The sequence below is a fragment of the Uloborus diversus genome, chromosome 4 (assembly GCF_026930045.1).
Source record: "Uloborus diversus isolate 005 chromosome 4, Udiv.v.3.1, whole genome shotgun sequence".
NCBI lineage: Eukaryota > Metazoa > Arthropoda > Arachnida > Araneae > Uloboridae > Uloborus > Uloborus diversus.
Genome location: NC_072734.1, coordinates 78,694,760 through 78,708,814, shown reverse-complemented (window position 1 = coordinate 78,708,814; position 14,055 = coordinate 78,694,760). Strand labels below are relative to the sequence as shown.

Genomic DNA, 14,055 nt, shown 5'->3' with positions numbered 1-14,055 from the left:
ATGTTCTCTTGTTAGGCAGTGCTGCCACATCAAAAATATGGGATTATCATTCCCTTTAGTAATCTCTGCTCTATGATTGGAACGGAATACTAATACGAAATTGAACTTATAATATCATATCAGCTCAATTCTCCAAGTCTCCGAGCAGAAAATTTTAACGGCAGCGCAAATATTGAATACATTTGTCACATTAAATTTTTATTAAAATGATTTCTAAACGGTCTCAGCAGCAATATCAACCTTAATTGCGCAAAAGAATTAACACACATTTTTTGGTCAAAAACTGAATTAGTATATTAAAGTAGACACTTTGTTTCCGAAGCATCCGTATGCTTCCCGCGTTTCAATAGCAATATTTCTTTTTCTACCGCTAAAATCATTAGCGGTACGATATACTCGCATCTAAACGTTGGACTAGTTTAAACTAATTCAAGTAAAAGATCTATTACGTTTTCATGAAAGTGAAGCCTTCCATTAGTTACTAATAGCATGCAGTCATTAAAACTGCCATTTTGAGTTTGCAAAATAAACAACATTGCCGGCCAACATGTATGTCACAAAGACGACAGTTAAAACTGGAATACATAATGGTGGATATGTGCATATATGATTCGAAATTTAGAACATTACTGTTCTAATCATTGGCAAGTGAGATCGGTTTTAAATGCTTTATGCTGTAAAACTGCAATCAATATGATGCAGGAGATCTTCTTGAAGACACAAAAATTACCACAAATATCTTAGTATGTTGGCCTCGTCATTTGCTCATCTATTCTTTTTTTTCCAATTTAGATTAATAACATAAACGAGATTTCTGCTTACTAATAAGCATAAGTATCTTCTAAATCATCTTCCACGGCAGTTTGGCGTTAAATAATATCTAGGGGTAGTTCATTCATAAAAGTACGGGTGACGTGTAGACTTATTCCGTTGTCAAACCGACAATGATGGCAAAAAAATGCGACTGTTGCTATGGGTATCATACCAACAGTGAAAATTCATCAGTTCCACATTACATCATAGCGAAATCAGCCAATCAGGGTCCTCTGGGTAAAAGTAATTTTTCACCGTGGAATAAATGGCACATGATGGAAAAAGTGGTTGACAACATAAAGGCTGTCTACGACGGCCGAAAAATACGTTACAGCGGAGTCTGTCGCAAAGCTGTCACAACAACAATAATTTTACTATGCCAGTCTCATGCCAACGTAACATTTGCTTGTGGATTTTATAACAGCCAACGGGTAAGTGATTGAGAAACATGAGTGGGGGCTGATTAAATTCTGAAGAACCAATCAAACATTTCATCGCATTCAAAGTGGGATGTATTCATCAATTAGGTCTACAAGTTAACATATACTATCCTTTAGAACAGGTAGTAACACATCTATGCACAAATTGGTTCATCTCTCAGAAGCCAGCAGCTAGTAGCAAGCACCGAAAGGGTCGATTCTTTGGGAAAAAAAGAAAATGACTTTGGGACGGCAATGCCACTCCAGAGTTGAATCTTTGATTCGCAATACGCCGTTCTTTTTTTCTTTTGGAATTCACAAACAATCAAACCATTCAAGTGAAAGACAACGAAAGCCAATCGGAATCACCGAGTCCTACTCATCAAAAATCGATTGGTCTCTGTACAGGCGCCGACTTGGGGAATCCATGGCTAGTTCCTTCTAAGGATATGCTTGTTACAGGTGGTAGCGCTCTAAGATATCGTCGTTGTCTTCAATTGGGGAATCCAGGGCGGTGTAAGCTGCGGAGAAGCCTTTTGTGTTGATGGTGTCGTCCGATCGAAATCTTACCATAAGAGCGTCGCCACTAGAGAAGAATTCAGGAGGTACCTAAAAGATAAAATGAAACTTTGTACTAAAGAAACTTTTTCGATTGAATGAAATCTATAATAAAAGTTAATAAAAGAAAATACTTGAAATAACTATCTCAAGGTAGTCTCTAACGGTTCTCCAGTAAATAGTAACTAGTTTACTAATTTAAAATAGCCTACTAATCGTGGACGTGACTAGCGTATTCACTGTATTTTTTTTTTACAAATGGTGTCAATCAGAATAATCGAGTCCGATATTGTAAGCGCTTTCACGGACGGATTCTCCGACGAGACATTAATAGACGGTGGAGCTGGAATCAAATTCATCTTTCAAGACGGTACCACTGAACATTACAAAATTGGTGCTGGAAAAATTGCCTCCAACTACATTTGTGAGCTTTTTGACATTCAAGAGTCATTGAACATCTACATCAAGATATAAACCACAAAAAAATCAGAAGGAATCACTATTTTCAGCGACTATAAAGCTGCTCTCCAAGAAATTAAAAAAGGCCTCACTAGACAGACTCAGGACATCAATAACTCCCATCGCCAAACTCAACCATGAGAAAATCCATTGTATTTTGCAATGGATACCAGCCCACGTCGGCATTGACGGCAACGAAGATGCAGACGTCTTGGTCAAGAAAGGGCTACAACTTGTTGGAGAAAACCAGCACATCATCCCCCTCTTTGATGCAAACGCTTTCAAACGAGAAAATTCAGGAGCACCGCCATCAAGCACAAGTTCCGAATCTGCGAATTGAATGCGAAGCAGGAAATCACCAAAACATTAGCAAAACTGAGGACTAGACACTTTAAGGGAGTAAAGATAGGGACTGACGGAAGTAGGACCTATACTGCATGCATAAATTACTTAGTGGCATAACGCAGTCCGGATCACATCTTCTCATGCCCTGCCATTTTGGATGCACTGAAGCAAATTACCTACTCTCCTAAAGAAGATCTTTATTCGAAACGCTGCCTCCAAATAGCTGAGGCAGTTATCTATGTGTATGACACAATTTGAAGGAAATCCATGGATGCGACAACCAACTAACCAACAAATGGTGTGCTTCTTATATTGGTCAGAATAACTACACTCTAAAGTACAGTCTGAAGAGCACACAGAGTTTATCACATTTTATTTTATTGTGAAACAGTGTTGGACTTCCGGCTTGTTTTTCGTTTTTCCGTTAGAATTATTAATGAATGTGAAATTCAGGAAGCTTATTATAGCTTATAAGCTTGCTATAATTATATAGCGACTCTTGAATACGTTATAAAGTAGTTCAAATTCTCACATTGATGAATTACCTTGTTCCCACAGAAATTTCCCATGCTTTTTGCCGAGTCATCCTCCCCGTCAAAGACCTCCACGTAATCGTAACCGCAGTCTTGCTCGTGTTCCACTTCGAAGGTAAGAAATCGTAATCTGACTCGTTGCTCGGACAAGCTCTGGATGATCCAATCACAGTCCTCCTTGTTCTCGTAGTTGTGGTCGCCATATTTGGCGTGCGAGTAGAGGTGTTCCATGTTGCGGTGTGCCATCAAGCGACCGCCACAAACTGGAAGAGAAATAACAAGATTACAGAATTTTAACAATATTAAGATTAAATATCAACGATCATATGACTGACGATAAGGTATTAAAATGATGTATTTTATTTTAAAATCTCTGCTTAAGTTGCTACTGTGCACAAGTTGAAGAATGAACAGGAATTTTTAATCTTTCTGCTCCTATGGCTGAGCACATATATCTTTTTCAGATAACACAACTGTGGCTAGATTGCCAATGCAATTAAAAAATAATTTATCATGGGCAATAACACAGCACCCAAGCATCAAAGTATGGGATTCCCCCCCCCCCCCACACACACTTTTGCTTGGGATCTCCTCGTTCTTCTTAACTGTTCTCAGCGGCGGACTTCAATTAGTTCTTTTAAGACCAATTTTCGCAATTGGTTTCCTGTGCAACGCCTCTTTGAAAATAGCAAGATTTAGGTTATATAAACACAACAGTAAATAACTAAAACTTGGTTTCAAATACAAAAGAATACCTTCAACTTCGAGTAATTTATTTATTTACGACTGAGTATTAAATTACGCATTTCGACATCCAAAAACAGTTTTAAAAACCAGATGTTACCTACGTTTTCGAGTCCAAAATGAGAGTTTCTAAAGTTAGGCCAAGCCTAAACTGGCAGCATTGTAAAGGCTACGCAGATCGCAACCACAATATTACGATGCTGCCAGGTTACGTTTTTCAACCATAGAAGAAAACTCAGATTGGGTTCATTGCAAAACAATTCTCAAAACTTAAATAATACTACTAATATAAAGCATTAAAGCGGGACAAGGAGTTTAAACTGTTTTCTCTGCAATGAGGGTACCTTACCAGTGAAACAACATCTACAGAGTTCTTTCATAAACGAGGAAACGTTATGGTCTTACTTTCCCAGAAAAAAACGAAGCATGATTTTTTCGTCGCTAGAGGGGTAGGGTCTGGTGGGGTAAAGTGGTCATAAAATCGTAGGTTTTCAACTTAGGTAGATAATAAATGCAATAAATTCTTTAAATACTTCAACTTTTTTTGTTATTATTTTACATTGCATTATTAAAGAACACGTACATTGAATTTCAGAAAAAAAAAATATTGATTTAAGTAGTTTTATAACATTTTCATTTCCCTTTGTATTTATGACCACTTTACCCCATGGGATGGGGGAAAGTGGTCATAGCATGGGGTAAAGTGGTCATAGTTAAAAACAGCTGCAAAACTGTTACAAATAACCCTATTATTTGTATATTTTGGTTATTTTTATAGTTACAAGTATATGTACGAGTATATGCGGGTATGCACGAGTATATACGTGTCGTGTAAACAAGAGTAAACATGTTCATATATGAATAAATACATGTATACATCAGATACATGCATGTGCCTACTCAAGTATATTCGTGTATACACGAGCGTATAAGCATACGTGATTGCCTACAGGAGTGTATACGTGTCTACACGAGTATATACGAGTCACGTGTATATGCGAGTATATACGCGCAAAACGAACATCATTTGCGTGTTTGCACATGTATCTCAAGTATATATGTGCATACCTGAGTTTCTGAGTATATACGTGTATAGTCGACGTATATACGCATATATAAGTGTACATAGATACACTACTGGCCATTAAAATTGCTACACCAAGAAGAAATTGCCAGAATGAAGCTAAATTTTACACACGTGATAATAAGATTGACATTAGCAAGTGATTACAAAATTAAAGCAAATTGATCATTTATGGTTGGAAAAATCTCGAATAAGTGGAGGTTTAAGTACCCTGTTAAGCCACCTCTAGCGTGAATGTACGATGTACTTGAAGCCAAACAATCGGGCATTGAGACATAACAGTCTCCTACGATATCCTGCGTCATCTAGTACCACAGTTGCTGTAAACGTGTCACTCATTCGATCAAACTCATACGTGTTAGCACTCACGACGGGGCTCCCAGGAACCATTTTTTAACATGACAATGCTCGGTCAAACACAGCAAGGGTGTAAAGGGATTTCCTCCTCCGCATTATCACTTTCTCTGGTCTGCGTGATGCTCTGGTCTGCGATTTGTGACTTGTCACAAATTGAGCATATCTGGGATCACTTGAGACGGTAAATTGGACAGCTTGTAAGTTTGATCAAATTAGTGGCGCGTTTACAGCAACTGTGGTACGAGAAGACGTAAGACATCGTACGAAACTGCTGTACCTCAATGCTCGACCGTATCGGTTCTTAAATTCCAACTAGAGGTGGCGCAACAGGGTACTTAAAATTCCATTCATGTGAGATTTTTCCAGTAATAAATGATTATTTTGCTTTCATTTTGCAATCGTTTTCTAGTGTCAATGTTGCCATCACGTGTGCAAAATTTTGTTTCATTCAGATTATTCCTTCTTGGTGTAGCAATTTTAACGGCCAGCAGTGTACTTACATACATATACGGGTATACACGAGTTAATTCGTGGATATATCCAGTGCGTGTTTGGTACGTGTCTACTCACGTATATATATATGTGGAAGCAAGAGTATACACGTATACTTACGTGTAAACACCAGTACATGTATCTACGTATATCTATAGTATATCCGCTAATATTCATGTATGCTTACATAGTGAATCCAAGATCTTGGGCAAAATCTAAGTGGTGTGAAAGGGGAGGATAAGAAGCAAAGAATCATAAGGAACTTATGATCGTTGACGCGCTACATGCACACAAAGTCAGAAATCGATGGAATGAAAACAGGTCACAGATTTGTTACACAAAGTTGATTTTACCCCACATTTTAGTTCTTAAGAAATATTTAGACAGTTGTTAAAAAGTAAGGCCTGTAGTAGCTCTAATACACGCATCGCAACAAAGGCGCAGCGACTGATGAAAGTTTTTCAAGAGTCTCGTAATTGCAACAGAGTGATTACGACGCATGTATTACAGATGCCGGCCGCAAGTTTCATCAATGACTTTAAAACTTTCTTAAGTCGTTGTGTAAAATTGTCTTTTTTGTAATAAATTTGTGACCTGTTTTACATTCATTAGTTTCTGGCTTTGCGTGCATGTAGCGCATCAGCGTTGAGTTTGTGGCCATATGTTTCTTATGATTCTTGCTTCTTTTCCTCCTCTCTAACAACTTTTAAAAATTTGCCCAAGAGTTTAAACTCACCCTGCATGCATGTATATCATATGCTAGTATGTAAGTGTCAGCTCGAGTATGTACGTGTATATACGTCGTGTCTGCCTGAGTATATAAGTGTTCGTATATGTACGAGTATAAGCGGGTATATACGGGTATAGTCGAATGTATATCTGTATAGATAAAAAATACTACGAGATACCCAAATACGTGTTTATTGATGCATTTATGTGAATACGTATATTATACGTGCCTACACGAGTATATGCGTATGCATGCGCATATACTCATATATTTAACCTTGTTTACTGTAAAAACAATACATATTAAGCGAAATTAATATTCAACTTATACCTGCCTTATACTTAAAGATTAAGTGATTTTAAAAGAACAATATTCGTTAAGCCTAATATTATGACCACTTTACCCCATATTACTAAAATTGTTCTAAAAAATTATTCAAAATAGATTCAGCTAACTGCTAATGAGTATGAGTTCTTGAGACATGTAGGAAGCTTCCTGTGCAGTCAATCTGTTCATAATTCTAACAAACAAAATTTCTCAAGGAAGTTAAAAGAGGTGTTTAGATTTTTAAAAAAATCATAATCACTCAAAATATTTTTTTTTACCAACAAAATTTTACCAGTTGCAAAATTTTGTATTCAAAATGTAGTTTCTAACTGCACTACTCTAAAATAAAATTTTCACATTCATTCGAACATTTATTTTTAAGGTATAGCCATTTATTTGAATTATGACCACTTTACCCCATTGACCACTTTCCCCCACCAGACCCTACTGATTTTGTGCAACTCCATGTACGCACGCAATCGATATGTTGGGCCAGTGTTTCTTAAATGGGGTGGTTTCCTTCAGTTAAAAGTACTACTTATAGTCATTGAAATGGATAGAATGAGCAAAGAAAAAAAAATAATTAATTTGAATTTTGACATCTTGAATTCAAATTATGTTTTTCGCAATCACGAGTGTGTGTATGTAGGCGTGTGTGTTTGTGTGTACGGGTTATGTGTATGTGTGTGTATGAATGTGTGTGAGGGAGGGGGTATGTATATGTGTGTGTAGGCATATGTGTTTGTGTCTGTGTGCATGCATGAATGTGTGGGTAGTTGTGTATGTGTGTGTGTGTATGTGTGGGTGTCTGTATGTATGCGTGTGTGTAAGTGTTTGTATGTGTGTGTATGTGTTTGTGTGTGTATGTGTGTTTGTGTGTGTGTATGTGCGCGTGTGTGTGTGTAGTTGTGTATGTATGCGCGTGTGTGTAGGACATGGTTGCAACCTGGAGACGGCTTTCGCTATAGGAGCAGCATCGTGAGGAGCCAGCCGGTCCACGGTGATGGTGCGGAGGGTGGCGGTGGGAAAAATCAGCGTAACGCCAAAAACAGTCAAATGAGAACAATAAGCAATCGTGACTGCTCAAAAATACATGGACCCAGAAAATACTTTAATTTTTCCAACAGTTTTTTTTAAATTAATTTTTTAAAATGTCCGTTTTTTCAAAAAAGGCGTGGTCTGTATGACGTTACAAATGATGCAATTTGGCGCATCTATCTACTACGTTTCCACGTTATGATAATTAAGCAGCGAATTAAAATTGCGCTCTACGCTTGCTATCAACCATATCGTTGCCAATACACGTGAGTAAAGATGCGAATTAAATATTTTGTTATGTGAATGGCAACATTGAATGGCATTTCATCATTTGTGATGTCACACGACAGAAGTGTAAACAATGAAAGTGCAACAATTTAAGTAATTTTTAAAAAATATTAAACTTAAATTAATTCTTTTAAAAATGGTCAGATTCTATGTTTTTAAGCATGCTCTTTCAGAAAAAAATACTTTTAAAATTTTGGAAACGACCCCATTGTGTTCCGTGGAGTCCCACGGTTCCAATGAGATCCCTCAAGGGTTCCACGAAGCTTGCGCTTTCTTTTAATTTAGATTAGTTACTTTTAAAATCGAAAAAAAAAGTTTCATTGATGCTTCTATTCAGTATTTTTCGAATGATCAGCGTAGGAAACATCAAAAACATTTAGGAATTAAAACAACTCTTATTGTCAATGTAAGACCTCCAACTATGTCAGTACATAACACGAAATATTTATTGAAAGATATTCAATTATTTTAAGAAATTTTGTGTTACTTTTTGAGGACAATATGTGGTTTTTGAAATAATTTTCGGTTTTGGGACTAGAAAACTAGTAAGCCCTTTTTTAATGTGGAGTTTCAACTAAAGGTTGAAGATAAGCCAGGGTTCTGGGGGAAAAAAGCGAGGAGTAAAAACGGTTCCACGTATGAAAGAAAATAAGAAACGCTGTGTTAACCTATAGATCAGACTCTCTAAAGGTTTATTGTATTGTAGTTAAAGTACTGTATTGCCACGAAGGCCAGCACCGTTGTGTTTCCTGCAATGGATCTTTGTTGGTAGTGAAACGAGTTTTACAAGTTCATTTTCGTATCCTGAAATTCACAAACGGCGACTAAGTTGAGCGCCGATTGTTTAGTGACTTCGTCTAAAAGATAAGTCATAAAAAAGAACTAAACCAAAGTACACATCATTTTATGAAATCTTTATATGCACATTTTGTGAATTGCCATATTTTGGGAGCATGTTTAATTTGTCTCTTAACTAGCACATTTTTTTTTTTTTTTTTTGCTTTCATATCTGCTGCTGTGCTAGTAGCATAATACCTTTTTCTAACCGCCTACGTTTAGATTTAGTCACTAAGTAATTGGCGCTCAGTTTTGCCGCCGTTCGTGAATGCGCAAGTGAATTCTGTAAAACTCGTTTCACTACCAGCAAGGAATCATTGCAGGAAACACAACCAGTGCTGGACTTCTTGGCGATGCGATACTTTAATGACATTACAATATTTCTTTAAAGAGATACATAATTGATCTCAACTTTATTTAAAATCCTTCATCTTAGACATAAAACATTGCCTTTCGTATTAAATTTAATACCATGTTGCAACATTTGAAAATAAATAAATTAGTAAATAAATAAAAATAAAAGAAATTTTATGCAACTCTTCAAGAAATTTCTCGATTGGCAAAACGAAATGTCCACTTCTAAAAATATGAGCTTTAAAAATGTATCCCAACGTCTCAAAAAGAAAACTCGAAAGTCTAAATCATAAAAACTTATACATCAACTGTAAACTTTGTAAACGTATCGACAGAAATAGGCGAAAAAATAGAAACGGTGGTTTACAAATTTACAATCGAGGAAAGTTTTACAACTTCCAGTAACGAAACGTTATACTTTGTGACACTGATTAAATTTACTGATACTTCGCAGTGTTAGAATCTGTTAGGTATATCACGTTTGATGCATGTGTGCCTTTCCGAAAAATATTTCGGTCTTATTGGTATACTCCTTTTGAGAACGCATTAATAAGCTAAGAATGGTTTTTGAAAAAATGGACACACATTTACAGTTCAAATCTAATCGCAATGCCAAATTTCACCAGGTGACCTATTTGGTGAACAAATTTGCCGTCAAGTTCACTTTTCCATGCTTCCTTTACGGGAGAACGCTAGTTTGGTTTTTTCAGAATTTCTTAAACACATAATTACTTATTGATTATAGGACACTGACCTCGATGGGAAGGAGGAGTGTCTAATTTTGCTCAACTTTTCCGTTTAGGTTCGGTAAATGGGAAAAGAGTGTAGTAAACTTTTAATTAACTTTCAAAAGAGCGAAATTGAAACAATTTAATGAGTAGACATTTACAAAAAATGTCAAAAATCTGAACTAGTTGAGACTGTGGGTAGTTTTTTCGAAAACAGCCAAGAAAGTACCGTTTGGGAAAATAGTATACCATATAATTAAATAAAGTAATTGCATATTTTGAGCGTACATAGCACACAATACAGTACATAACGCAGCAATATGTAATTACTTTTTAAATAAAAACTAACTATCGTTGTTTAATGACCATAAAGGAAAAATAAAAAAATATTTACAGTATTGTATGTACTCTGTGAGGAACTACTATTCAGTAATTTAGCAAAGAAAACTGACTGAACTTCTGAAAAGTATACCGACTTCACACGAAGAATGTTGAATTAATTTTCGTAAAGAAAAATCTCATTAAAAGACTGATTTTCACTTCATGGGAGTGAGTTCAGATTTTTGACGTTTCGAATTTTTGAAGCTCAGAATTTTGACGTACTACATTTTAGTGTTGAAATGGAAAGATATATTTCGCTATTACAGAGCATAAATACAGAACTGCTACAGTAAAATAAAAATCATACATTTGAGAGTGATAATTATGTGTACGGAGTTTAGTTGTTTGTGAACTTTTTTTTCAACATTATTGATAAAGCATTTGCAATTAATTCTAACTCGTGAATAATTAATTTAAACAGCTGATTCTGGTCGAGGTACGTGAAGTAGAAGAATTTTCTTTTAAGTCGTTTTCATCATATTATTGACCAAGAAACATTATTCGTATGTTTCTTCTGGTTCATGCTCGTGGTGAAACTTTTCAATATTTGAAGATTTTATTTTGCTTACAGGTAAATTTAAAACCTATGGAACATTGTTTTAAATGTCACAAAAGTCATTGTTTTTTTCTCTCGAAGTCTTAGAAAAACCCTGACCTGTCGTATGAACAGCCTTGAAGCCTTTCCTCTGCACGGAAGCATCGGACTTGAAGACCATGTACATCCTGTTGCCCGATGCCAAGATCGGATGTGGAATCTTGCTGCCACAGAATTTGCCCAGTGTTGGTGACTCGTCACTGTCCCCGTCGTAGGCGGCGATTCGGTCGTAAGCGCATTCTTGGTGAGGCTCCAACTCGAAGTCTTTGAAGACCTGCAACATGAATCGCAGTGTTAAGTGATTTATTTGGCTAACATTGCTGTTACTGTCCTGGTTAATCTCATTAATGAAAATTGTGGTCGATATTCTTGGGTATTTTTCTCATTAATGTTCTTGGTTGTCTGTTATGGTTTATTGGCGACAGTAATGAGTTCTGTTCCAGTCAGTGGTATCAGTTATAATTGTAGTTAATATTCTTGGCTACACTATTATGGTTTAATGCACTTAATGAAATTTAGGAGTGCTCTTCTAGTTAAATTTACTAAAGAATACAATAATTACTATTCCGGTTAATTTCTACTTTTTTCATTGGTAAATATTCTGATTGATATTCTTGCTACTGTTCTAGTTAATGATCATGGTTAATATTTTGATTACTATTTTAGCCAGTTTTATTCGTTAATATTACGATTTATGTTCTGGTTAATGTTATCGATTCATATTGCTGTAATTTTTCTGGTTAATCGTATTGAGTCTTATTATGGTTAATATTTTTTATTACTGGTCGGGATTATTTTCATATTTAATGTTCTGGTGGTTAGTACACTTTGTCAATACTGCGATTACTCCTCTGGTTAACAATACGAATAATTCTCTGGTTAATACTACTGGTTAACATTGCGGTTAGTGATTTGTTTTATACTATTGGATAATAATGTAGTTAAATACTCTTGTTCAGTTCTGGTTAATTTAAATACTACAGTTCTAGTTAATGTTATAGGTTTATACTACAGTTATTGTTCTGACGAATCTTATGGATACGCTCCCGGTTAATATTATAGTCAATGCTTTGTGCTTCGTTCTCGAAATTTATTTTGCACAACAGCGAATGAAAGAATATCCCTAACACACTCACCAGTTTGATTCGATGTCCGGGAGTAGTCGTAAACAACCAGGCACAATCCTTTCTGCTTGGATAGTAGTCCGGGTAGTTTGGACTTGTAATTTCTCCATGCGGTGTGATCATGTGATGGCTGCAGCTACCTGAAAATAGTAAATCAAATTTTAGTTACCACGCTTCAGTGCTCAATTATGTGACCACCAGAAATTACTAGACCCAGTACAAAGTTGAACGTTTTAAACAATACAATACAAAAAATAAATACAGAGAAAACAGAGCTGCTTATTTTCATGAACCTTTTGTTTACCGAAGCTTTAAAAGTTTAGCAATTTGTAATATTTGCTTAGTACTTTATTTAGGGGACAACCATTTCTGCTAGAACATATTTTCAACGAAAATTTCAACAGGTATTTTAACGGTAATGAAAGAAAAAAATCAGAAATTAACGTCATTACAACGTAAAAAAATTCCGAAACATTACTGGTTATTTGCGTGGAACGTTTCGGGATTCAAAGGTTTTCACCTATTCCCCCGTAAAATCAAGTACCTTCGCAAAAACGTTTCTTGATATAAGATGCACGAATGCAGACTTCTCACTGGTGTGAAAGATATTTTTTGCTAACAGTTTAACACTTTCAGGGGCGGTGTTTGCGCTGTGAAACCACTAATTTATGAATTTTTTTCTCTCTTTTTTCCGAATTTTTTGAATCAAAATCGCTTGAGTCCTCTTCTTTTAGGATTGACTGAGCGTGTTTATTAAGTGCATCGGCTTTTATTTGGTTATAGCCCATCCAGATTGACTGAGGCCCCAATGGGAGCAAATACGTCATTGGATAGCTGCAGCTTTGCGAGGCAAGGAATATGCTTGGTTCTTGCTTGCAATTTTCGTGTTGCTTTGGCTATGGTTGCTCTAATGCTTCTGGAGTTCCTTAGCAAATCAGGAAGGTTCTAATCAAGTGCATTAAATCTATTTCATTTTTCTAGAAGGTTCACGACTGGCTTTAATAGGGGAGATTTCCCAATATTTCAGAAAAGTACTGGCTTTTATCGGAAAACGTTCCTGGCTTTTGTAAGATATTTTACTGGTTGAAATTGGGCACATCAGCTGCTTATTATTTTCCAGGAACTTTTCTGAGCCGTTTTTACAGTATATGGCATTAATATTTTGAAAAAAAATATCAATTAAGAGTAAAAATGGTAGTAAACATTTTCTTCTAAAATGCAGGTTTTAATCCTATTACTGAAGAAATCGTCTTTAGACTGAGATACATTTCATAAGAGTTCATCACCGGTTATATTAGTTTCACAAAGACTTACCAGTTATGAAAAGCTTGCTCATCCAGTCCTTTTCCTTTACTACTGAATGTATGGCAATGCTCTCTTTACCCATTAGAATAGCACTCTTTTTTACTGCATCTTAGTTCATGGTGGAATCAGCTATACCGTGAACGCTACCATATCGCCCGTTGTTCTAAGATGGCATAGTTGTTACAAGATGTTCTAAGATGGCATATTTAAAATGAGAGCTTAATTTAAATTAATTTACTACTTTCTGCGTGTAGTTGTTACTTTGGAAATTGTATAGAATCCTTATTATTCAAATTCAGGTATTCAAATAACTTTTTACAGGTGGAAGGGGGGAGCTCTGCGCAGGAACTCAATTTTTGGGAGAGCAAAAATTCTCAATTTGCCAAAGGAAACTTCGAATTTTACCGAGTGATGAAATATGGAGAAGAGATATTAATGCATCATTATAAATTTTTTTACAAATGCAGTTTTTTATATTAAAAAGATTTGAAAAAATGTTGTTCTTTGTTGCTGTCTCCAAATTTGTCGAATTGTTTGATAAAAT

General features: G+C 35.8%; 1 protein-coding gene across 1 annotated transcript in view; it reads right to left on the bottom strand.

Moving 5' to 3' along the window:
* Nucleotides 1-1,688: 1,688 nt before the first annotated feature.
* Nucleotides 1,689-14,055, bottom strand: part of LOC129220658 (tolloid-like protein 1) — a 296,905-nt gene continuing 284,538 nt past the window's right edge. Inside the window, exons 15-18 of the mRNA XM_054855087.1 lie at nucleotides 12,219-12,346; nucleotides 11,143-11,356; nucleotides 3,140-3,390; nucleotides 1,689-1,841 (exon numbers count right to left, since the gene is read on the bottom strand). Coding sequence (XP_054711062.1) covers nucleotides 1,689-1,841; nucleotides 3,140-3,390; nucleotides 11,143-11,356; nucleotides 12,219-12,346 — 746 coding nt within the window. The remainder of the gene's footprint in view (nucleotides 1,842-3,139; nucleotides 3,391-11,142; nucleotides 11,357-12,218; nucleotides 12,347-14,055) is intronic.